We start from the raw sequence: 25,569 nt of genomic DNA on the forward strand, positions 1-25,569 counted from the left end.
AAAAAATTAACAGAACCTCCACTCTTGTGGGGGAAAATCCTCTGTATTTTTGTAAAGAAAAAGTCTAGAAGACTATATACAAAATGTAAATAATGATTATTTCTAAGCATTAACATAACAGATACTTTTAACATCCTTTTCCCACTCTAAGAATTTTATAATGAACATATTCCAATTTCCTAATCAGGCAACAAATTAATGGGATCAAATTCATGGTGTTTAGCACATTTTCAACCTAGTAACCTTATGATTACACAGGCCATAAAGGTAATGAACTTTATATTAGAACTTTCCTGTAATCTCAGGCTGAAAGTGCTAATATTCACATGCTCCTGGTATGTTCACCACCCAGAATTACTCCTTTATGGCATAATGTAAACCATAAAGCACTGTACAAAGGTATGGGGTTATAGTTCACCTTTGATCAATAAGATTCGAATGAAATTAAAATGTGACATGACATTCTTTGTTAATGAGATGAGGTAATAACACATTTTGGTTCTTAAACTTCTTCCTGTTCTGCACACATTCCTGCAAGTTCATTCCACAGCTGCAAGTTCTTTGACGTCTTTTCTCATGATCCAACCCTGCTCTCAGAAGTTCTTCTGAAGTCACAGTCCCACCATTTTGGAATCATGAGTGAAATGTTCCTAATTTTCTCCACATCAAAAGCCTCTTACCTGTGAGCACATACATGAACTAGAAAATACTAGGAGTTAGATAATATCAAAGCATAGAGAAGGAAAAAGGCAAAGGACAAGCTCTATCTGCTCTAAGGTATGGTGTTGCCAACATTCTCCCTAATCTATCAGTCCCTCTTAACTTGTCTGACTCTCAGCCACCTCACACTCTCTGTCCTTCTACCACATCAACCAGGCAAACTCCAATTCTCCCTACCCTGGGCTGCTAATGAAGAAAACCATGCAATCATGCAGACTGCTGCCACGACTGTTCTACTTTAGGTGGACTGCAGTACTTCTATAATCTTATTTTTGGTCAGCAAATTTTCACATATCCTTCATTAATTATTTCAAACTCTCCTACTAGACATTCACACGCACACAAAAGAGACACACAACCATGTAACTACCTCCTCATCTCCCTAGCAAATGGCTATTTGTTGACACCATCCTTTCTTCTTTCACTGCAGTTTCACAGAACAAACTATATATTCCATTTCCTACCCAAGGCCAATCCCTCCAGCTGTGCTTGTGATCCACTGATTCTTACAAATTCCTCTTTTACAGACCCTTGATCCACTAATAATTCCACATACCATTATGATTTTTGCCCCTAAAATTATTGAGGTATAACTGATGTGCAATAAACAAATTTAAAGCATACTATTACTAAGTTTTGATATAGGCACACATCCATGAAACCATCATGACAATCATGATGAAGACAAGATGCACATCAGTAGATGATCTATATCTATATCAGTAAATGACCATCAGTAGATGATATACATAAACAAACTGTAGTACATCCAGACAATGGAATATTATTGAAAGCTAAAAAGAATTGAGCTATCAAGCCATGAAAGACATGGAAGAACCTTAAATGCATATTACCAAGTGAAAGAAGCCAATCTGAAAAGGCTACATACTGTATGATTCCAAGTATATGGCATTCCAGAAAAGGCAAAACTACGGAAGCAGTAAAAAGATCAGTGGCTGCCAAAGATTGGTAGGGGAGGGAGTATAAGATGAATAGGTGAAGCACAGAGGATTTTTAGGGCAGTGGAACTATTCTGTGTGATAACAATCCATAATGGTGGGTACATGTCTTTATACATATTCATTATACATTATGCAGATACATACATATCTGTCCAAACCCACAGAATATACAACACCAAGAGTGAACTCTAATGTAAACTGTAGACTGTGGGTGTCAATGTACGTTCATCAGTTGACAAATGTACCACTCTGGTGGGGGACATTGATAATAGGGTAGGCTATGCATTTGTAGGGGTAGGAAGTATATGGGAAATCTCTAGACCTTCCATTCAATTTGCTATAAACTTAAAACTGCTCTAAAAAGATAAAGTCTATTTTAAAAAATCATATAACAATTTTGGAGTTGAAAAGTACAATAACTAAAATGGAAATTTCACTAGAAGGGGGCTCAGCAGCATATTTGAGCTGGCAGAAGAAAGAATCAGCAAACTTGAAGACAGGCAATTGAGAGTATCCTGTCTGAGTAACAAATAGAAAAAAAGAATTCGGAAAAATGAACAGAGCCTCAGAGACCTGTGAGACACCATCAAGCCTATAAACGTATACAGAAAGGGAGTCTCAGGAGGAGAGAGAAAGAGGCAGAAAGAATATCTGAAAAAGTGATGGCTGAAAATTTTTCCAATTTGATGAAAAATATTAATCCACACATCCAAGAAGCTCAACAAACTCCAAGTAGAATCCATACCTACACATACCATAGTCAAACTGTCAAAACACAAGGACAAAAAGAGAATCTTGAAATTAATAAGAAAAATAACTTCTCATGTACAAGAGATTCCCATAAGATTAATAGCTGACTTCTCATCAGAAACCATGGACGCCAAAAGACAGTGGGATAACAGAATCAAAGTGCTGAAAGAAAAAGACTGTCAATCAAGAATACCATATCCAGCAAAACTCTCCTGCAAAACACAAAGGAGAATCAAGTGAGGAAGGAAAATCGAAGAAATCAAGATATTCCCAAATACAAAAACTGAGAGAATTCATCAATAGCAGATCTTCTCTACAAAAAAATACTAAGGGTAGACCTTCAGTTAAAATGAAAGAACTATAGAGAGTAACTCAAATCCACACAAAAAGTAAAGAGCACTGGGAAAGGTAACAACACAGTGAAAGAGTAAAGACAGCATAAACATATTTTTATCATGACTCTTTTTTTCTTCTGTATGATTTAAAAGACAACTGCATAAAGCAATAATTATAAAACTGTGTTAGAGTGCTTATGACAAAGATGCTTAGCCACTATGCAATAACATCCATGCTGAACTTGTGTCAAAATCCCTACCATGTTGGAGGCTAAATTGCTTGGGTAGCGATAAAATACTATTCAATCTACAAACTCTGCATGCTTTCTAAAGTTCTATTAAGTAAACTCTCAATAAAACTATGAAAACTGTGAATGACTTTAAGAGTTAAGCTTTTCCAGCTTCTGCACAGCAAAAGAGACAATCAACAAAATGAAAAGGCAACCTACTGAGAGAAAATATTCGCAAGCCATATATCTGATAAAGAGTAAATATCTAAAATACATCAAGAATTCATACAACTCAATAGCAAAAAATAATAATAATCCAATTAAAAAATGGGCAGAGGAACTGAATAGACATTTTTCCAAAGAAGACACAGAAATGGGCAACAGTTACATGAAAAGTTGCTCAACATCACTAATCATCAAGGAAAGCAAATCAAAACCACAATGAAATATCACCTCATAACTGTTAGAATGGCTTTTATCAAAAGACAAGAGATAACCAAGTGCTGACAAGGATGTGGAGAAATTAGAATCCATGGATTCCTCAGCAGATAGAAGTCTCTGTTTCTGAAAGGACACCTCCAACAGGGTTTTCACTTCCTAATAATCAACACCTTAAATTTCAGCTATTTACCCAATTAACTCATGGAAGGTGAACTAATGTTATACTAAATTATGGTACTCTAAAATATTGCACAACAATGATACTCATACTGGTTGAGATAACATTTAAGAATTTAGGGAGTTAAAAATGACTTATCAAATGTTTATTCTGGTAGGGTGCTACAAATACTGCTTTATAATTAATGGAAAACTGCCAAATTGAAATTTCTTAGATAAATTTATATTCTAAAGCAAACTTAGGATCATGCTACTGCTAGTAGAATTTTTTTTTGTCCGTTTATTCACTTATTTACTCAACAAACATTTATGGGGCACCTGCTATATGCCAAGCACTATGCTAGGAACAGGGGATAAAAAGACAAGGTCTCCACCCCTCAAAGTGTGCACACTCTAGTGAGAAGCTCTCATTCTGAAATAAAAGAATTTATGACTAGAAGGGATCTTATAGTTCCCTTATTTCACAAATAAGCAAACTGGGACTCATAGCTAATTTAGCACTCAAACACTCAGGTCTGCAGATTTCCTGCCTCGTGTTCTTTGCACCACCCTTTTTCCGACTAAAGAGTGATGATGGAGTGCTTCCACATGAGTGAAGCAGAAACACGGAACTGTAGACAATACATATAATGGTTACCAAATTAGAAATATGTAAAGGAAATGGATGATATAAATATTTAACAATTTAAAGACAGAAATCCCTATGAGAGGTGATTTCATAATAAAGTCCCAATTAGAAACTAAAGAACTAAAGTAAGAAACTGAAGAACTAAAATAAGGTAATATAACAGTAAGCCTTCTAAGACATAATTATGGTTTTGCCTGTTTACTGATCTGTAAAATGGGGATATTAAAAGCACTTATTTCATATGATTGTTGTGAAAATTAAATTAATTAATACTTGAAAGCATTTAGTAAGCCTTGTACCTAGCATATACTCAGTAAATGTTAGGTATTCTTATGGACAATCCTTTCTTTCCTTTTTTTTTTTTTTGGCTAAGGACGTTCAGCCCTGAATTAACATCTGTTGCCAATCTTCCTCTTTTTTTGCATGAGGAAGATTAGCCCCAAGCTAACGTCTGTGCTAATCTTCCTCCACTTTATATGTGGGTCGCCACCACAGCATGGCTGACAAGTGGTGTAGGTGCACACCCAGGATTCAAACCTAAAAACCCTGGCCAGTGAAGTGGAGTGCACCGAACTTAACCACTACACTGCAGGGTCAGCCCAGGACAATCTTCTCTTAAATCCACAAGTGTGTCATATAAAGACAAAAAAAGGGAATGATCTATTTTTAAGGTAGTATTATTATGGTCTTATTTTTCTAACAACTAGTAAAATCTAACACTGAAACATGTATTTCAGAAAAAATATTTAATATGCATAATATCTAACAGTATCACTCCTTTCTCTATAAAGACATATATCAGTCCTAAAATTATAGGAAAAATAGACATTAATTAAATCATTAATTTAAATTAATTAAATCATCATTTAGTTCAGTATTCCTCAGCTTATAAATCCTAAACATTAAGAGAATGTTCAAAGATGACTTTCAAGTAATTAAAAAGTTTATGCAACTTTTCTTGTCTTACATGAAATATCCTTAAACTAATTAACATCTTCCAAATAACCATGCATCATGTACATTAATGAAACTATTTTATATTAATGTCAGTCATTATCCAGTATCAACAACAAAATAAATAACATATTAATATCCACTTACTGCAATCTCTCTACAAGCCGACATGGATATTCCTGTGCCTTCAATTTGCTTCAATGCATACTCCTTTTCATCTTTTCTGCACATGAACAAAAAAAAATTATTTTTTCCTACACATTACTTTCATATTCAAAATTATAACTACAAAAACAATGAAAATGCACTAGTGTCTCAGTGATATGTAAATAGTCTCACTATGCATGCACTGTTTATTATTTCTAATAATATTTCAACCACAGAAATATGACATCCCAAAAGAAATTCCTGTCACAATGAAAACATCAGACAGAGCCAAAACACAAAATTTGAAATTAAAACAGAACAGGATACTAAACACAGCATTAGTTTCAAAAAGAAAACAAGCATAAATATAAACTTAAGCATCTTGCAAGATAACTCTACTCCTGTCTTAATTATCTGGAATCTACAAAAGCATTCTGTTATAAACATTAACTACAAAAATAAATGACAGATGTAAACTCCTACATTCATTTAAAGTAATTTCATAATAAAAGAAGCACTTAATAGGAGGCAGGAGCTATAGAAGAATGTCAATCCACTGGGACACCCTAGTTCTCACCTACGACAGGGGACACTCAAAAGCCCCAAGACCTCAAACAAAAGTCTTGGAAAGACTTCAAGACACCAACATCTCATTTTCAAGAACTCTAGGAAAAACCCAGTCATCACATTGAATTTCCCAAATAATGGATGCAGGATTAGGAATTCTAGGAAACCTCAGTACTTATCAGGGTGCTTAACCAAGAGAAGACAGTAGCTCAATAATAGCGAAACAGTCCATAAAAACAGTAATGTATCAGATGAGTGGCTAGGGCAACACAGTATCCTCAGGGTACTGACACCAGAACTAGCCACACCAAGGTGCCAGCTCAGTGTCACAAATGTGTTTCATATTTCGAGTTGTTCTGATAAGAGGAGTATAATCCATCCCTCAGAGTTTTGTCTTTGATTATATTAGAGCCTCAGCAAGGTATCACCATGTCATGATGGTTTTGTCAAATGATAGTACCTAAGGATGTCATTTTCCATGCCTTTTGAAGATCTTCACAATCATCTATGTTACGGGCAAATAAGTGAGTTAAGGTTACTTTCTCCCATAACTAGTTTGAAAATTATATCCATTTTTCTTCCAATACACGGCATTCAGGAAATAATTAAGCAGCACTTTGACAAACAGAAAATGCACCAGATATGTCAACAGGATATCAATTATTGAAATGATAATCATGAAGGTCATTAGAAACATGGAAAATGTTTACCATATACTAGTGAGAAAATATACAGATTATACCATATAAAAATATACATACATCTGGACATAAGTTGATGATATAAAAAATGAAAAACAGTTGTGTTAAGATGTAGGTAGTTATGTTAACAAACTTTAGTGCTAATATTATATTGTCTTTTAAATTAGAAACAGAGAGAAAAAGGAAATACCCAAAACAATTTGACCTTCTGAAAATAGTCACCTACTGAAACAACCTTTAGTATTTTCAAAGTAATATCTTAGGCATGTTTTAAAGAGCAAAGTCAAAAATAGGGAAAGCTTAAATGATCATTTTTTCCTTTTTCTCTATCCTGTTTCCTCTAAACTTAAAACGAGGCTTTTTTCAGACCACCCAGAAGCCACTAAGAAGTACGAGGAGTAGGTGACTGAACGTAATTAAAGCCAAATGTCTCCCCACCTTAAAAGTACATGTGAGCATGTGTCTGAAACACTTGTGCCTGAGATGATTAACACATGCTTACAATGTAAATTTCACACATTTAATAATTAACTACCAGGTATCTATTACTAAGCATTTGAATTTTAAAAATTCTTAAAACAAAATTATATAAGCTTTCTGGAAAAATTTTCATATGAAATAATTTTTTTGACAGAAATATTTCAATCTCCAGTTGCCCTAAATGAAGTGCTCCAGAAGCTCATGTAATTGCATAGTTTTATTTTTAATACTGTAAAGAATATTACACAATCTGGATAGGTTATAGTTGCTATGGAAACTATAAGATTTTTGCAGTAAGTCAAAAAGTGCAAAATTAACACATCACATTAATGACTTTTGAATTTCACATCCAGGCTGTCAAAGGAATTTGAAAGCTTGAGCAGAACAGACTGAAGCATAGGCATCTTACTCTGGATTCCATGGGTAGGATCTAGGAACAAACCCAGTAGTTATTTCACTTAATAAGTTTAAATATAACTTCCATCTGCTAAATTAATAAAATACTCAAAGATCTGCAAACTTAAGATTTATTTGCAGCTTTTACATTAAAAATGAATCAAAGCATCATTCTTATTTCTCTTGTATATTAACTGTCTGATGATAAGTGATGATGTGGCACCTCTGAGGTTCACCGTATGAAGAAGTGGCAGAATCCCAGAGGACATATGGGACTTTCACCACTGTACTATGTCAGTGCCAATCTTTGGTCAGATGCCAATACCTTAGTTATGAAAACTAAAGATGTGCCCTTTCCCATGACATCCACAAATATTTCAATGACTAGCACACGGGCAGGGAAGCTTTATCACTCTCAAACCGTGTGAGTGTCCCTCTCCCAGAGTCCCTCCAAGTGGTAGTGACAATTCATACCCCACAGCGTATATGTCTCAGGCACACATAATATTAAGCATTGTAAAGATCTAATTTGTTTTACGTGACAAGGCTGAAAAGCAGGTGAACTTGGCCTACGCTGCTATGATAGCCTGGCTTTTAGAGGCAGTTTAGGTCTTCCTTAAAACTATTTTATTTCTAAATTACTTTTATTTCTAAATAAAAATAGTTTATTATTTACTACAATAAAGACAGACAAAGCAATTCTAAAGCTTCAGGGAAACTGCTTTCTAAATTTTAGTACATATTAGTTACTAAGGTCAGAGCATATTGAAAATTGCATATTGAGAACAATCAGAAGAGTTTACTAAATAAAACCAGGAGAATTAAAAATACATATATTTGAAGTATAAATATGGATATGTTTAATATAGAATTTTTTTTCAATTTAAAGACATTTCTCCTATATGTCTATAATGTGTATCAAAACCATGCAGGCTTCACTCAGCAGTCACAAAGAAAAACAATTGTTCAACAGGAACATTATATAACAACAAAATAGAAAAATACACTTGGCAGAGACTGTGAGTCTATTATGTTTTCCACCTGAGATACGATGTTCTGGAAAACTCCTGACGCAAGTAATTCTATAGATAGCAGAAAAAATAAGAAGCATATATTTGTGCAAATTCTAGAAATCATTGCCTTAAAATGAAAGCTCTGTCCCAGGCAGAAAACCAGGCTCACTGGTAGAACTTAAAGGTAATTCCAGGAGGAATTTTTCAAGCCTAAAGAAGAAAGTTCAGGAGGAACATCTCTTGAATGAAATATTAGGAACTGGTTTAATGAAAAAAACAGTCTTACATCTTTCAATAATGTTCAAATTTGTGCCCAGCTTCAAATCACTTTTAGCAAGGTGAAGCACCATTCAGCATCCTGCATGCACAAGTACAGGTGCATAGAGCCTGTATAGGTAAGGTCTGGCCCAAACCCCATTTGTTGTAATCATAATTAGACAGGCCCAAGGCTTCTTGGCTCCTATAAATAATATTAATAGGTGTCCAGATCAGCCCTTGGCCATCTTTGGCCCCAAGGATCTATGAAAGACAAAAAATTTAGAAGGATCTTTTAAGAAAAGCTGAGGGAATTCAAGCTCAAGCAAGCTGAGGGAAACATTTTAGTCTTCAGACTAATAGGGTTAAAATCCATTTTTGTTTCTAAGGAAAACCGAAGAGGCTTATTATTTTATTTTACATAAACAACAAACTACTCAGTAACTATTTTATGTCCCAACACTGAGCCAAACTCTGAGGATGAACACATTAGAGACTGGCTACCCTAGATAGCACAGAGTTCACAATCCACCTGGAAAGAGATTCTGGGCAAGAGGCAAATATAAACAAATAACTCTGATATGATTCCCTCTGTATCCAAGTAGCATGCATAATAGGTACAGAGAGCATGAGACTAGTATTTCTTTCAGAGCTTTAAGGAGAGTAACTACACGAGTAGTTACTTTGTAGTAACTTTGTACTTTGTAGTAGTTGTTGCCTTTAAAGGAGGGGCTCCTCAGGCAAAGAAGTGATGAGGGTCAGAGAATTCCAGGCAGAAGTATGGCATGAGAAAAATACCAGAGGCACATTCAGGAAATTGCTGGTATTCGATATGGCTGGAAGCTGGGGGCATGATGACAAGGGGCAAGAGATGAGGTTAGAAAAGCAAAGGGAAGGGACCATGTTAGTTCTGCAAAGAAGCTTGTGCTTCATATATAAACAGAGTAGAAGGAAAGGTTTTTAGAACTGAGATGGTACATTAACAGATCTTTGCTCAGAAAGATAACTGTGGTAACGACAAACTGGTGGCAGAGCAAACATTGGGCAGGTTGCGTCAAACGGCCAAATAAGAGGAGATGAAGGACCAGATTAGAATGGGCTAGAATTAGTGGCAGAGGAGAACAAATCTGGATTCAAAAGACATTTCTAAGTCAGAACTGACAGAATTTAGTAACCAATTTGACTCTGCAGGCGAAGGAAAGGAAGACTCTGAAGATGATGAAGTTTCCACTTTGTCTAATTGTGCGAATGATAACACCATTAATCAGAGAAAAGATGACATGAATAAATGGAGACCAGGAAACAAAACTTTTTTCTAAAGGCAATGAAAGTTACATGTGAAGATTAATCTTCTTAGGAAGGACTGAGATGAGAGATGTGAAAAACAATTAGGAGGTCACTGCAATGTAAGTGTGAGAAGGTGAGAAGCTAGATTAGTATAAGAGAATGTTATCTCCTCAAGGGCCTTAAGATAACCCTGTTACAACCTCCTCATTTTAACGATGAAGAAGCTAGGCCAGCAGCTGGAAGCAGAGCTGAGATGAAATCTGCCAATTTCAAGCTCAACATTCTCCATAACAGAGTGGTAACAGTAGGACTGAAGAAAAGAAGGAACACTTGTGACAGTCATTTTAAAACAGAAATTGGTAGGGCCAAATGAATAAATAATGAAGATTAAGAAGGCTGAATGACAGACAAGTCTGAAGCTCTGAGCTGGTTGATGGGAAAGATGAAACCATTGAGAACAGGAGTTGGGTCAGATCTCAAAAGTTTCTTTAGCTCATAAATGATTCTTTTAGATTGAAAGAAACTCCAACCAAAATTAAAAATATCTGAGAAGTTCAAAAAGGAAATGTTCGAAAGATGTTTCCTGAGGGCCTACCATAGTAGTTTCAGACTGAAAGGACTTGAGCCTACAGATGTGATATTGGCTTGAAAGAAGTAGCACATAGACAAAACGACTTTTTGGTGTCCAGGAAAGAATTTAAGGCAAGAAGAAAAGAAGGGAGGGAGACAAAGAGAGAGAGAGGAAAAGACGAAAGACAGAACAATTTCTGAACACTTCTCTCTCACATCCCTTAAGAAGACAGACAATTCTATGAATTCATCCTTTAAGCATTCTTTTCCAAACCTTAAGAGTAGAATGAAATAATGAAATCATCAGAAATATAGTATCCAAGATGCTACAGTATTACCAGTTTTTCTAACTACGTGTCACCAATAAGACATTCTTCAAACAATATGACACCTGAATCTAGCCAATGATTTCTTCTTCAAGAAGAATGCTAGCATAAATCAATGTTACATCCCTTTCCTTTAATATTTGATGATTTGGCTAAGCAGATTAAAAGGTTTCCACGTCACACAGAAAAATAAGAAAAAAACAATATGGAATAAAAATTTGGAAAAACAAAAACCCAAAAAGGTCATTTAGTTTTACATTGGTATTATTCTGAATTATTCACTATCATGAACTCAATATTCAGCCAGCCTAGTAGTCATGATTCCTTATTTGGGAACTCTTTATTATCTAATACCATATATTTTTAAATTTTTTATCATGAAATTTTCCAAAAATGAAACAAAAACATAAAATAAATGAGAGTGATATCTATGTGTCTATCACACAGCTTCAACAATTACCAACACATGGACAGTCTTATGTCCACTGCCTCCCCTTTTCTTGATTATTTTGGAACAAAGTCCAGACATCATATCATTTCATTTGTGTTAAGCAGTTCATCTCCATAACATTTTTAATTATCAGGAATTTTTTTGGCTTAAATGATAATGGTCCTTTAAAATAATTCTGAAATATTAAAAATCTTCTAACACAAGATACTGTTATTATTTTGTATTCTCCTTATTAATAAACAACGTCAAATACTAGCAACTTCTTTATGCTTTCATCTATCAAATATTTCATCTACTCATTCTCTATCACTAAAATACAGTAATAGTCTCTCTTTCTCAGTAGTCTCCCTTGCAACATGGAAATCTGACAAGAGTTTATCTTTCTGTCTTCGTTCTTGAAAAAGACTGCCTTTAGGGGCCGGCCCCATGGCCGAGTGGTTGGGTTCGCGCACTCTGCTTCGGCGGCCCAAGGTTTCACTGGTTCGAATCCTAGGCGTGGACATGGCACCACTCGTTGGGCCATGCTGGGGCGGTGTCTCACATGACACAACTAGAAGGACCCGAAACAAAAAAAAAATACACAACTATGTACCGGGGGGCTTTGGGAGAAAAAGGAAAAATTAAATCTTTAAAAAAAAAAGAAAAAGACTGCCTTTATTTAGTCACTTTTCTTAAAAACTGATTAATATATCTCTTTCTCTAAAAAACAATCTTCGTTTTACACTATTTCTTTCATTTAGAATTCCAGTTCAGATAAACATTTACTATATTACAGGCTCTAAAATGATAAAATTTCAGAAACTCTTATTATGGCAAATTCTTATTGCTCAGAAGTGATTTTAACTAAAAGAAAGATATCTGCAGTAATGCTTTAAGATTTCAGGCATCAAAAGTATTGTTTAAAACAAACAATTCAGGACTGTATTACAGAGAAAGTAATCATTAGCAAATATTTAGTGTAAACCAATTTTTTATATAAAACATTATCTTCCTTTGAGAATTCATGAATCTCAAGTCAGGCTTACTTGCTACAGAAGATGAAATAACAAGTAATACCAGACATTCCTTTCAGAAATATTTTACTAAGCAGGTGCTGTGTGCCAGGCATCGTGCTGGGCTCTAGGAAGAGTAGGAAGAACAAGATGATCCTTTCCCTTGTGAACCTTTACACAGAGACACACAAGCAATGGACACAATCTGATAAGCACTATAACAGATGTCTTCGCAAAGTACATCAGATAAAGAATGGAAAGAAGGGTTTGGTCTGATGAACGGAGTAGATAGAAAGGGCTATCAGGTAAATAACTTTCAAAGGGAATATCCCAGTGGATGAGAGATGAGCAAGATTTCATTAAGCAAAGAAGAGGGGGTGGGGCCTTATGGACACCAGAAACATATGGACAAAGCCTGAAGATTAAAATCCATACCATATGGGCCAGCCTGGTGGTGCAGCAGTTAAGTGCGCACATTCCGCTTCAGCGGCCCAGGGTTTGCCAGTTTGGATCCCAGGTGTGGACATGGCACCACTTGGCATGCCATGCTGCGGTAGGCATCCCACATATAAAGAAAGTAGAGGAAGATGGGCACGGATGTTAGCTCAGGGCCAATCTTCCTCAGCAAAAAGAGGAGGATTGGCAGCAGTTAGCTCAGGGCTAATCTTCCTCAAAAAAAAAAATCCGTATTCATACACCAGAAATGTACACAATGTTATAAACCGAGATAACCTCAATAAAAGAACTTTTTTTTAAATAGGAACTGGTAGGCACTCGATAAATTTATTGAATAAATGAATGAAATAAATGAATCTTAACAATAAAAATATTCACGCTATATTCAAAAAATTAGCAGAAGACAAATACAGCTAGAACACAAGATGAAGTAACACATGAAAAGAGCAAAGAAGATGGAATTAGCATAATCTTGTATGGTATGCTAAAAAGCTGGCATTTTTCCTTATAATGGGAAGCCATCAGAGGTTTCCAAGCAAGAGAAACATATGATCAAACAGGTATTCTCAATAAGCAAATAGTACGCAGGATGGATCAGAGGATTTAAAACCAGAGGTAGGGAGACCATTGTAAAAGTTCTGAAAAGGGTTGATGAGGACCAAAATTAGAGTAAATATAATAAGACTAGAGGGAATGTATTCAAGAGGCACTCCAGAGACAGGCTTAGCTATTGTGGCCAAATGTATTGCAGGCATTAAAAAAATATTTGATGAATAAATGTGTATGTACATGTGTGTACATGCATATAAAAGAGAGCTAAGCCGATAGCTAAAGAGGAAAACGAAGACGACTGAGGTTTCTGGCCAGCGTGTGGCCTCCATGAAATTAAGGCCATTTACATTACCCTTTCCACATACCACCCCCACCAAAAAGAACGATACTGACAATGAACAAGTTTGCAGGTACAGAATAAATTCACTTGAATATGTTGATTTTAAAGTGGCTAATGGATAGCCAGAAGAAGATGAACAATAGGAAATAAATGGAAGTTAGAAAGTAGAATTTAGAAAAGAAAACATCACTATACAGGCAGCTGTTAAAACCAAAGAAGTAAATGTGATCGCAAAGAGAAAGACCACAGAAGAAAAAAAGAGCTGAAGACGGTGGCCAGTGCTCTTTCACATCATGGCATCTACCTAATGTGAATATTTGTACTGTATACAAGAAAAAACTGACAGCGTTCACGGGCAGTGGTGAGGGACCCACAGGCTTCCACTGCCCAAAACCTCACTGCTGGCCAAAGAACTCAGAGGATTGATAATAGGACCCATAACCCATTCACAGCACCCATGCCACGGGGGTTGGGAAGCCCTTCTCTAGTAAATGCCACCCTTCAATAGGCTGCAGAAGGAGAAACTTTTAAAAGTCCTTGATAATAGGCAAATGTAGATGTGAGACACTCTACAAGAAAATTGGCCTGGATCCTAAAAAGGAAAAAAAAAGAGCGTAGAGAGTCTACTCAAGAAATAAAACAACCAAATACTGTGCATGAAAACCTTGACTAGATTGTGGTTCAAATAGAAAACAGCTATAAAAGTTTATGTGTAGGACACCTGCAGAAATTTGAATATAGACTAGATATTACATGATATAATTTTATGATGGTTATTTAATTTTTTAACTTTTATTTTATTGATTATCTTCAATATAGGAAAATGGTATTGTTGCTATGCAGGAGAATACCCTTATTCTTAGGAGACATAGGGTCATGTATTTTGAGGTGGCAGGTCATGACACTGGCAACTTAATTTCAAATGGTTCAATGACAACAAAAAACACATTTATATATATACAGAGTGAGAGATAAAGCAAATATAGAAAAATGGTAACAATAGTTAAATCTAGGTGGAGGGCATGTGGGCATTCATTGTTCTAGAGTTTGAACTTTTCTGCTTTTACAAAATTTAATTTAAAAAAAAATTGAGACGCCGGCCCTGTGGCCCAGTGGTTAAGTCGCACACTCCACTTTGGGAGACCAGGGTTCACCAGTTCGGATCCTGGGTGCCAACCTAGTACTGCTCATTAGGCCATGTTGTGGAGGCATCCCACATGAAGAAGTAGAATGACTTACAAACTAGACAACTATGTACTGGGGCTTTGGGGGAGGAAAAAAAAAGAGGAAGATTGGCAACAGATGTTAGCTGAGGGTCAATCTTCCTTACCAAAAAAAGTGGGCTCTGCAGCAAAAAAAAAAAAAATTGAGGAGAGAAGTAACTAATAAGCATCAGTTAGAGAGTTAACAGAAAAACAATAAGAAAGTTGTATACAAAAGCCAAAAAACAGGGGCTGGCCCCGTGGCCGAGTGGTTAAGTTCGCGCGCTCCGCTGCAGGCAGCCCAGTGTTTCGTCAGTTCGAATCCTGGGCGCGGACATGGCACTGCTCATCAGACCACGCTGAGGCAGCGTCCCACATGCCACAACTAGAAGAACCCACAACGAAGAATACACAACTATGTACCGAGGGGCTTTGGGGAGAAAAAGGAAAAAATAAAATCTTTAAAAAAAGCCAAAAAACCGGCATTAAAAGGTAGGTGAGTGGGATAGCCCCAGTGGCATAATGGTTAAGTTCATACACTCCACTTCAGTGGCCAAGGGTTCACAGGTGCAGACCCTACACACTACTAATCAAGACATGCTGTGGCAGTGTCCCACATACAATATAGAAGACTAGCATGGATGTTAGCTCAGAGACAATCTTCCTCAAGCAAAAAGAAGATTGGCAACAAGGATTAGCTCAGGGCCAAAAGGTAGGTGGGCAAAAGCATCAAAGACAGAAGCCAAGGCAAACAGGAGAGAATGGAAAAGAGTTTATCACATTTGACAGCTGCTGGTGTTTTGCAAGAGCAGCACCAGTAGAGCAAGCACTCGGTTCAAAGCTCTCTCAAGGATGGTCTTATGGGGGATCGGAATTGGCCACCCCAAAATGTCTCTCTCTGGCTTGATTATTTTTAAGAACAAAAGACTCTGAAAGAAACTTTGACCACCCCCCCCACACACACACAACTGCCTAAAAGAATCTAAAATAGAAAGGCCTGTTCCAGGAAGGAGCTAACACCATAAGGATTACTGTAGTGTAACGTAAAACGTATCTCTCAGGTCACATTGTCTGTAGTTGGTCCATTTGCATTTCCATCTCCATGTAAATTGCCTTCCACCCCCTTGAAGTCCTAAACCACTACCCCAACATCCTCCTTTGTCTTTAGGTGAAGATGATATTTAAGCTGGCAGCTGAGCCATTTTGGCGAGTTACTCAGTTGTCCTGGGTCTCTCCCATGTATACATGTTATAAAGCTTTGTTTGATTTTCTCCTGTTATTTTGTCTCTTGTGAATTTAATTCGTAACCAAGCCAGAAGGACCTAGAGAGGGTAGGGGAACTCTCTTCCTCCCCTACAGTACCATACTCTCTTTTGTTATTACAATTACTTATAATTGACTCATGGTTTTTTCCCCCAACTCCAAATGAGGAAGGAAATTGACTATCTTACTCATTTCGGTATACTCCTTGGGAGCCAACAAAGTGCCTTGCAAATAGTAGAAACTAAACATTTGTTGCATTGAAATAAATCTGTTTATTAGTCTTGATCAACTTAAATATTTGCAGAATAGAAAATGTGGAAAATTCTCTTTTAAAAATGTATATTCTAAAGATAAAAATAAAGTATTCTGGGGGCTGGTCTGGTGGCGCAGCGGTTAAGTTCGCACGTCCCCCTTCTCGGTGGCCCAGGGTTTGCCAGTTCGAATCCTGGGTATGGACATGGCACAGCTTGGCAAAAGCCGCGCTGTGACAGGTGTCCCACATATAAAGTAGAGGAAGATGGGCATAGATGTTAGCTCAGGGCCAGTCTTCCTCAGCACAAAGAGGAGGATTGGCAGTAGTTAGCTCAGGGCTAATCTTCCTCAAAAATAAATAAATAAATAAATAAAGTATTCTGGAAAATAAAACTAAAATGACAGTAATAATCAAATACCAATATTTTATTGGAAAAGTAATCATATCCAAAAATTCACCAGAAAGCAACCATCTCCTTTTAGGAAGGAAGGAGAAAAATATAAATGTTTTGTCATTCTCAAATCTAGCACTGTCAGATCAGACAAAACTGGATCAACAATCTGCTCCTTAGGTACATTTTCAGATTTCAGTCTTCATGAAATCATCTCAACTCATAAGTATCAGTGAAAAACAAATACTCAAAAGAAATTAATATTCAAGTGGTCAAAATCAACACTTAAAATTTAAATATACATGCTTTTCACCATACTACTGAAGGGTCTACCAAACCTAGACCACTGAGGAATCATTGTCTGATAAAATTTAGGTTTTGCATATTTTTCCTAGCTGATCTTAATTACTTTGATAACAGAGAAAGTGATATTGTGATATAAGAAATATATATTTTGGTCTTCCTCCAGGGTTCCTGGGTCACAGCTCCTAAAACCCTTATAATTTCTTAAATGATTAGAGCATAGGAACATCTTTATTATGATATTTGGGTTTGGTCCTGGAATAGCTCCAGGATAAAAGTGAAAGAAGCTGTTTTGTTATTCATAAAAAGCCCCTTTCAACCACATCTGAGTTTATGTTAATGAGGAGATTTTTGGAAAGTCCCTAGCTAACGACTGGATGAGGGCTGGTTGCCAGGGGAACAAACCAGGTGATTAGAACTTTCAGCCACCCCCATCCCCAAAGTGGGGCTGGAGGTTGAATTAATCACCAATGGTCAACAATTTAACCAATCATGCTTACATAATGAAGCCTCCATAAAAATGCCTAAAGTGTAGAGTTCCGAGAGCTGCTGGGTTGGTGAACTAGAACACATCCACTTGCAGGGAGGGAAGCACACCCCAAAACTCAATCAGGACAAAAGCTCCTGTGCTCAGGACCCTTCCGGACATAGACCTAGCCCTATGTATTCTTCATCTGGCTGTTCATTTGTATCCTTTAACATATCCTTTGTAATAAACCAATAATGTAGTAAGTAAACTTTTCCTGAGTTTTGTGAGCCATTCTAGCAAATAATTGAGCCTAAGGATGATACCAGCTCAACACAAGGTTGACACAGGGAAGCCATATTGTAGAAAAGAAACCATACTGTAACTTTGAATGACCTCTGAATAACTAACACAGATATGCTCTGTGGATTTTATGGCCCCTGCTAGCTGCTGTAAGTTGATAACTTTGTTCTTTTGATTTCCTTAGGAGTGTGCTGACCCCCCGGCAGAAAGTCTATGCTGACAGCCATCATCAATGAAAACTGAAAGATCAGGGTATAGGGCATTGCTCTGATCTCTGATGCATATCCAGTAAAACAAAAGACTATCAGAAACTATGTCTGCCCCACCTGGAGACCAGCCACCTATATAACTGGCCTGTAGTCTTAGTTCTGTAAGATGGTTCTTTCAGACATTAGTCAGCCGTCTTCCCCCTCACTAGCAAGCTACAATAGAAACCTTTCTCTCCTACCCTTTGCTTCTTGACTATTGGCATGTCTTGCGATGGGCAGATGACCTCCCTCTTGGGCAGTAACATGGGGGTGTCATAGGAACCTCCGATTTGTAGCAGGTCAAACAGAAGTTGTGGGTAATTTAGGGACCCACCACATGTGATTGGCGTCTGAAGTAGGGGGCAGTCTGTGAGACTGAGCCCTTAACCTGTGGGGTCTGTACCAACTCTGAGCAGTTACTGTCAAAATTGAGTTAAATTGTAGGATACCCAAGTGGTGTCAGAAAACTGGTCAGTATGGGAAAAAACCCACATATCTGGTGTCAGAAGTGTTCTGGGAAGTGTGGAGTGTAAGTAGAGTTGTGAATAGAGAGAGAAAAGAGTTCTTCCTTTCAGAGAGTCTATTTCCTAATATAGTAAGCATCCTTGCTGGAACCCAAACTATTTGAACCATTATAATCCACAATCTTTGAAATACACTAGAAGGAAAAAAGTGAATTCCTTTAAAAGACTTTACTTGAAACTTTAATCAACATGGCACATCAATCATAAAGCAAAAAGTCAGCCATTAGCTACTAAGAATTAATTTTCTTTTAAAAGTTTCCATATAGGTTGATCTGATTCAGTCTGCATAAAAATTCAGGTAAACCTAATATTGTCAAATGATCCATTTCATAAGAATGTCAGCCTAAGATCAAATTCTAGTCACTAAAAAGCTGAAAAACAAGAAGTTAGGAAAATAAAGCTGCTGCCTATCGGAGACCAAAGGTAAGTACCAATAGGAACGAGCCAATCAACTCATAACTTATGAGAGAAAAACAGTATTTTTTACCATTATCTTTAAAATATAAAAATTAATACCACCCAGTACCACAACACATTTACAAAGAGTTATAATAATAGCTACATTTACATAGCTCCTAGTACAAGGCAGGCACCATTCTAAGAGTTTCAACTATATTAACTCTTTTAATCCCCACAACATGCTGTGAAGCAGGTATTATTACCATCCCCAGAGGTCCCATTACCATGTCCTCCGAGGAGGACACTGAAAGCAGAGAAGTTAAGTAACTCACTCTAGATCACATAGCTAGTTAAGTGGCAGATCCAGGATTCACATGTATCTAGAAAGTCTGGCTCCAGAGTCTACTGTGCGTTTAATCACTGCAGCATTTCTTCTTATTCCCCTTCTGGAAAAAGGGAATAGCACGTCTCAAGGTTCAAAGGCAAAAGACCATGATGCATTTGAAGTCCAGTAGGGCTAGTCTAGAATAGGCAAAAGCAAGTTAAAGCTGGAGAAGGAGGAGCCAGGACCAGGTCAAGCAGAAGAGGTAAGCCACATGAAAGAAACTGTATTTCACCCTAAGAAAAAAAGGATTTTAAGCAATCTGTGTTTTTGTGAACAGTTTGGAGGTGAAGAAGGCATAGGGAGACTAGTTAAGAGGCCTCTGAAGTAATTTAAGTAAGAGATGACTACAGTCTAAATTAGGATGGTGGCAGAGGGAATAAAAAGAAATGGATGGATCTGAAAGATAATTAGTGTAGGGGATTGGAATTGGCCACCCAAAGATATGTCTCTTTGGCATGAGGATTATTTTGGACTGGTTACTGTTAAAAACTGCAGACATGAGAGACACTCAAAAGTAGAAGTTACCCTTTGTAAGAGACATTTACATTTTTAAGGGAAATCTCCATCTGTAAAGATGTCTCCCTCTCTGTACCAGGAAGAAGGGGGGATGACTTTATCTCTAGAAACTCTTATCAATGCAGAAGGCAAGAAGTTAAATCTGCATAATTATCTTGCTCTTGTTTACTGTGCTTTTCTGGTAATCTCACATAACTGACTCCCCCCACTGCCAACACCCTCCTTTGCCTTTAGCTGGGGAGGGTATTTAAGATGAGAACCTCTGCCATTTTGGTGAGTTACTCAGTTTTTCTGGGTCTCTCCCATGTATACATGTTATAAGGCTTTGCTTGATTTTCTCCTGTTATTCTGTCTCATGTCAACTTAATTCGTAGTCCAGCCAGAAGAACCCAGGATAAGTAGAGGAAATGTCTTCCTCCCCTACATTAGGAAACAGTATCAATAGAACATGTGGTTAAGAAACAAGAGAAAGAAAAGCAAAAATGGTTCTCAGTCTCTGGTTTGGACAAGCGGATGATAGTGGTGCCATTCACTGAGTGAAAAAGAACAAACGGGGGAAGTTTTAGATAAGTTGAAGTTGAGAGGACTGTGGTGTGGTCTAAATGTCAAGATGTCCAAAAGGCATTGGATGACCCTATAACTTAGAAGGGAGAGGTGCTCTAGAGATGGAGACATGAAAGTATTTAGAAATTGAAATCATGAGAATAGCAGAGGAAACAGAACTCTGAAGAACATCATTTAAGGAAAAGAATCCCACAGTATTAACAATGTATACTTTATAATTTGGTGCTTAATTAACACTGCTAAGTGGGTTCCAATTATTATACTTTGGTCTTCCCAACCAAACACTAAGTTCACTGAAAGCAATGACGCCTCCTTATAGGCCTTTGCAACTCCTCAGCTTTTAGCATATGAATGACTATTTATGAGGTACTTTACCAACTGCAATATGGGGAAGGGATAAATACAATATACTTGATTTTAGGAAAATCCTTTTCTTAGAATTCCTTTGATCTTCCATTTTTCCCCAAGCTTTTTTTTTTCAATTTTTTTTAAAGATTGGCCACCTGAGCTAACATCTGTTGCCATTCGTCATGTTTTTTTCCTCCTTTTTCTCCCCAAAGCCCCCCAATACATAGTTGTATATCCTAGTTGTAGGCCCTTCTAGTTGTGCTATGTGGGACACCACCTCAGCATGGCTTGATGAGCAGTGCCAGGTCTGCGCCTATGATCCAAGCCAGCAAAACCCTGGGCCGCCGAAACAGAGGGCATGAACCTAACCAACTGGCCATGGGGCTGGCCCCTTTCCCCAGGCTTTTGCTTCCTCTGTACTTGCTGCACTGATTGCTCTAACCCAGACAAAGATGAGCTCCATGACTGATGATGTGGGAATTATGCAATGGGTCCTGTGATCCACTCTTATACTCAACACTTAATAAGCAAATCTAGGAGAAATTATTTTAAGAGAAAAGTGGAAGAGAGGAGTTCTTGTTTAAAATAAAAGGTAAAATTTGTTGTATTGCATTTTACTGGTACAGTAGAAATTTTTATTATATTTTTACATTATACTGTCAAATCACAAAATACTTGCTGTTTTTCACCCTCAGTCTTTTCCACACTGACTGAGCTCCTTGATCTTTCTTTTGCCTTATTCTTCCTATCCATCAAACAAGGTCAAGCTTTCCAGAAATTCTGTGAACACTCCAGCCTGAAGTCAAAGCTCTCTTCCCTGTATTCACTAAGCACACCTCTGTACTATACACATGACATTCCTCATATACCATTTTGATGGTAACTTTTCCGCAGTGTGTGATGTAAAGAGCTCAGGGTACGGAATCATACACCTATTACACCAAGGCACACAGCCAATAAGTTATTCATAGCCTTCTTACCAGTTTCTGCATCTGTAAATTGGGAATAATACTACCAACATTTCACAGTTGTTCTACGAAAAATGAGATCACATATGTAAAGTATCTAGCACAACATCCAGCACCCACTACAGGTTTGATAAATAAATGAAAAGCACTAAGATATATTGGAGTATACAAGGAAGCCATTTGGTTTAAAACTAACTCTGCCTGACCCTGTCTTTCTAGAAAGGCCTGATGTGGCCTGTTGAGTATCCATTGTACATCTGCTTTTAACATTTAGTGTCCCAAAGCCAAGAATGAGGCCCTTTAAGATAGGGATGCGTGCCCCCACCCTCCATATCAGCATTTCTTTAAAGATAAGCATTTCTTCCCTGAACCTAAGGGTTAATTACTGACCTACTGTGCTTATCTCGTGACCACTGACCTGCTGACCACTGACCTTCTGTGCTAGCAAAGCATCTCGTGACTGTAATAAGAGGATATTCCTGTCATATGTGATGTACGTTCCTTGTTCCAAGATGGTATATAACCACTCTGTACACCCCACTTCTTCAGAGTGCTTCCTTCCTTAGTGAAGGTTATTTCTCCCGGGCTATAGTCCTCAAAACTGGCTCATATAATAAACTCACCCCAATTTTGGTTTATAAGTTGATTATGGATTATTTGCACCAAGAGGCTCAATAAATATTAGTTCCTGCATCAAAATTGTAAACTTTTCTTTAAAGAACATGAAAGAGGGGCCAGCCCAGTGGTGCAGCGGTTAAGTTCACACGTTCAGCTTCTCGGCAGACTGGGGTTCGCCAGCTCGGATCCCGGGTGAGGACGTGGCACCGCTTGGCAAAAGCCATGCTGTGGTAGGCGTCCCACATATAAAGTAGAGGAAGATGGGCATGGATATTAGCTCAGGGTCAGTCTTCCTCAGCAAAAAGTAGAGGATTGGCAGTAGTTAGTTCAGGGCTAATCTTCCTCAAACAAGAAAAAAAAGAATATGAAAGAATTTCGTGAATAGACATTTCAATTAGAATGCTTAGGAAAAGACACAGGAATAAGAGTTTTCGGCAAATACATATCAGCAAAAATAGAACATGAGATTTGAAATTAACATTTCCTACATGGATAAGTCTCTTGAGAAGAGGTATCATTATCATGTGTGTCTTTTAGCTACCATAATACCTTGCAACTTACAATAAAATATTTGATGGATTGATTAATTAATTAGAGGACTGATGTTATTGGTTATCTGCCTTTTCTTATAAGACAGAAGTTTACAGTAAGAGTCTAGAATTAAGTTTTTCATTCAACAAATAGTTATGTCTAATGTCATGCATATTGGACACTACAAAGGTTGCTATAATATACTGAGGTATAATCTTTGCCCTATGAAAGTTCACAAGAGAGGAGAGGAACTAAGTAATATGCACAGTTGCTAAATAAGGTATATGAAAAACTGCCCAAATCTCATCATTTAAAATATTTTTATAATCATCAATTTAATCCTCTTTCTCATAGAAATTTAGGTGAGAGGAAGGGACTGAGGGCAGGAGGAAGGAGTCCTCCTATGACCTGATATGAGTAGTACGTTATATCCTTTATACTACTGATTAGGATAATCTACTGAGATTATCACACTTCATGAAGAGAAACTAGATGGTTTCCCCACTAAGATCAGGAACAAAGGCAAGGACATCTGCTTTCACCAATCCTATTCAATATCATACTGGAGGTCCTGGCTAACATAATAAAAAAAGAAAAGAAAAAGTAGACAGACTGCTAAGAAAGAAATAAAACTGTATTTGTTCACAGATGACATGATTGTCTTTAAAATCCTAAAGAATCAACAAAAAAACTGGAACAAATAAACGATTATAGTAAGGTTGCAGGATACAAGGTTAACATACAAAAGCCAATTGCTTTCTTATATACCAGCAATGAAAAGCTGGAACTGGAAATTAAAAACACAATAACATTTACATCAGCACCAAAAAAAATGAAATACTTAAGTATAAATCTAACAAAACACGTACATGGTCTATACAAGGAAAACTACAAAACTGAGGAAAGAAATCAAAAAAGATCTAAATAAAGGGAGAGAGATTCCACGTATATGGCTAAGAAGACCCAATATCGTCAAGATGTCAGTTTTTCCCAATTTAAGCTACAGATTCAACACAATCCCAATCAAAATCCCAGCCAGCTATTGTGTGGACATTGGCAAAATGACTCTCAAGTTGATATGGAAAAGCAAAAGATACAGAATAGCTAATACAATATTGAAGGAGAAGAAAAAGACAGAAAACTGACATTACCTTACTTCAAGACTTTTTATAAAGCTACAGCAATCAACAGGGAAATATGAAAGAACAGGCAAATAGATCAATGCAACAGAATAGAGAGTCCAGAAATAGATCCACATAAATATAGTCAACTAATCTTTGACAAAGGAGCAAAGGACAGCACTGGAGAAAAAATAGTCTTTCAACAAATGGTGCTAGAACAAATGGACATCCATGTGAAACAAATTAATCTAGACACAGACCTTACACCCTTCACAAAAATTAACTCAAAAAGGAACACACGGGGCTGGCCCCGTGGCCAAGTTCGCATGCTCCACTTCAGCGGCCCAGTGGTTCACCAGCTCTGATCCTGGGCACGGACATGGCACCACTCATCAAGCCACACTGAGGTGGCATCCCACATGCCACACCTAGAAGGACCCACAACTAAAAATATACAACCATGTACCGGGGGCTTTGGGGAGAAGAAGGAAAAATAAAATCTTAAAAACGGAACACAGATCTAAATGTAAAACGCAAAACTATAAAACTTCTAGAAGATAACATAGCAGAAAATCTAGATGACCTTAGGTTTGGAGATGACTTTTAGATACAATATCAAAACACAATTGATTAAAGAAAAATTGGTAAGTTGGACTTGACTAAAATTAAAAACTTCTGCTCTGCATGAGACATTTTTAATAGAATAAAAAGACAAGCCACAGACTAGGAGAAAATATTTGCAAAACACTATTTGTTAAAGGACTGGTACCCAAAATATACAATTTAATATTGGTAAAGCTCAATAATAACAGAACAAATGACCCAATTAAAAAATGGGCAAAAGATTTGAACAGACACCTCACCAAAGAAAATATGCAAATGACAAATAAGCATATGAAAAGATGCTCAACCTCATACGTCACTAGAGGGTTGCAAATTAAAACATCAAGATACCACTACACACCTATTGGAATGGCTAAAGCCCAGAACAGTGACAACACCAAATGCTAACAAGGATGTGGAGCAATAGGAAAGCTCACTTATTGCTGGTGGGAATGCAAAAGGGTATAGTCACTTTGGAAGACAGTTTGGCAGTTTCTTACAAAACTAAACATACTCTTACCTAATACTATCCAGCAATTGCACTCTTTGGTATTTACCCAAACGAATTGATAACTTATGGCCACACAAAAATCTGCACATGAATGTTTATAGCAGCTTTATTCATAACTGCTAAAACTTGCAAGCAACCAAGATATCTTTCAGACGGTAAATGGATAAACTGTGGTACATCTAACAACAAAATGTTATTTAGTGCTAAAAAGAAATGAGCTATCAAGCCATGAAAAGGCATAGAGGAACCCTTTAAATGTTTATTAGTAGGTGAAAGCAGCTAATCTAAAAAGGTTACATACTGTATGATTACTACTATGACA

The 25,569-nt window shown here is 37.1% G+C and overlaps 1 protein-coding gene across 6 annotated transcripts in view; it reads right to left on the minus strand.

The window, feature by feature from the left end:
- CDK19 (cyclin dependent kinase 19) overlaps nt 1-25,569 on the minus strand; it is a 162,604-nt gene that overhangs the window by 105,063 nt on the left and 31,972 nt on the right. For 5 of the 6 annotated variants that reach the window (XM_008521292.2, XM_008521293.2, XM_070556825.1 and 2 more), the window contains one exon: nt 5,345-5,420. The exons of the other annotated variant lie outside the window; for it this stretch is intronic. In XM_008521292.2, coding sequence (XP_008519514.1) covers nt 5,345-5,420 — 76 coding nt within the window. The remainder of the gene's footprint in view (nt 1-5,344; nt 5,421-25,569) is intronic. 6 annotated transcript variants of the gene reach the window in all.

This window comes from Equus przewalskii, chromosome 9 (assembly GCF_037783145.1).
Source record: "Equus przewalskii isolate Varuska chromosome 9, EquPr2, whole genome shotgun sequence".
NCBI lineage: Eukaryota > Metazoa > Chordata > Mammalia > Perissodactyla > Equidae > Equus > Equus przewalskii.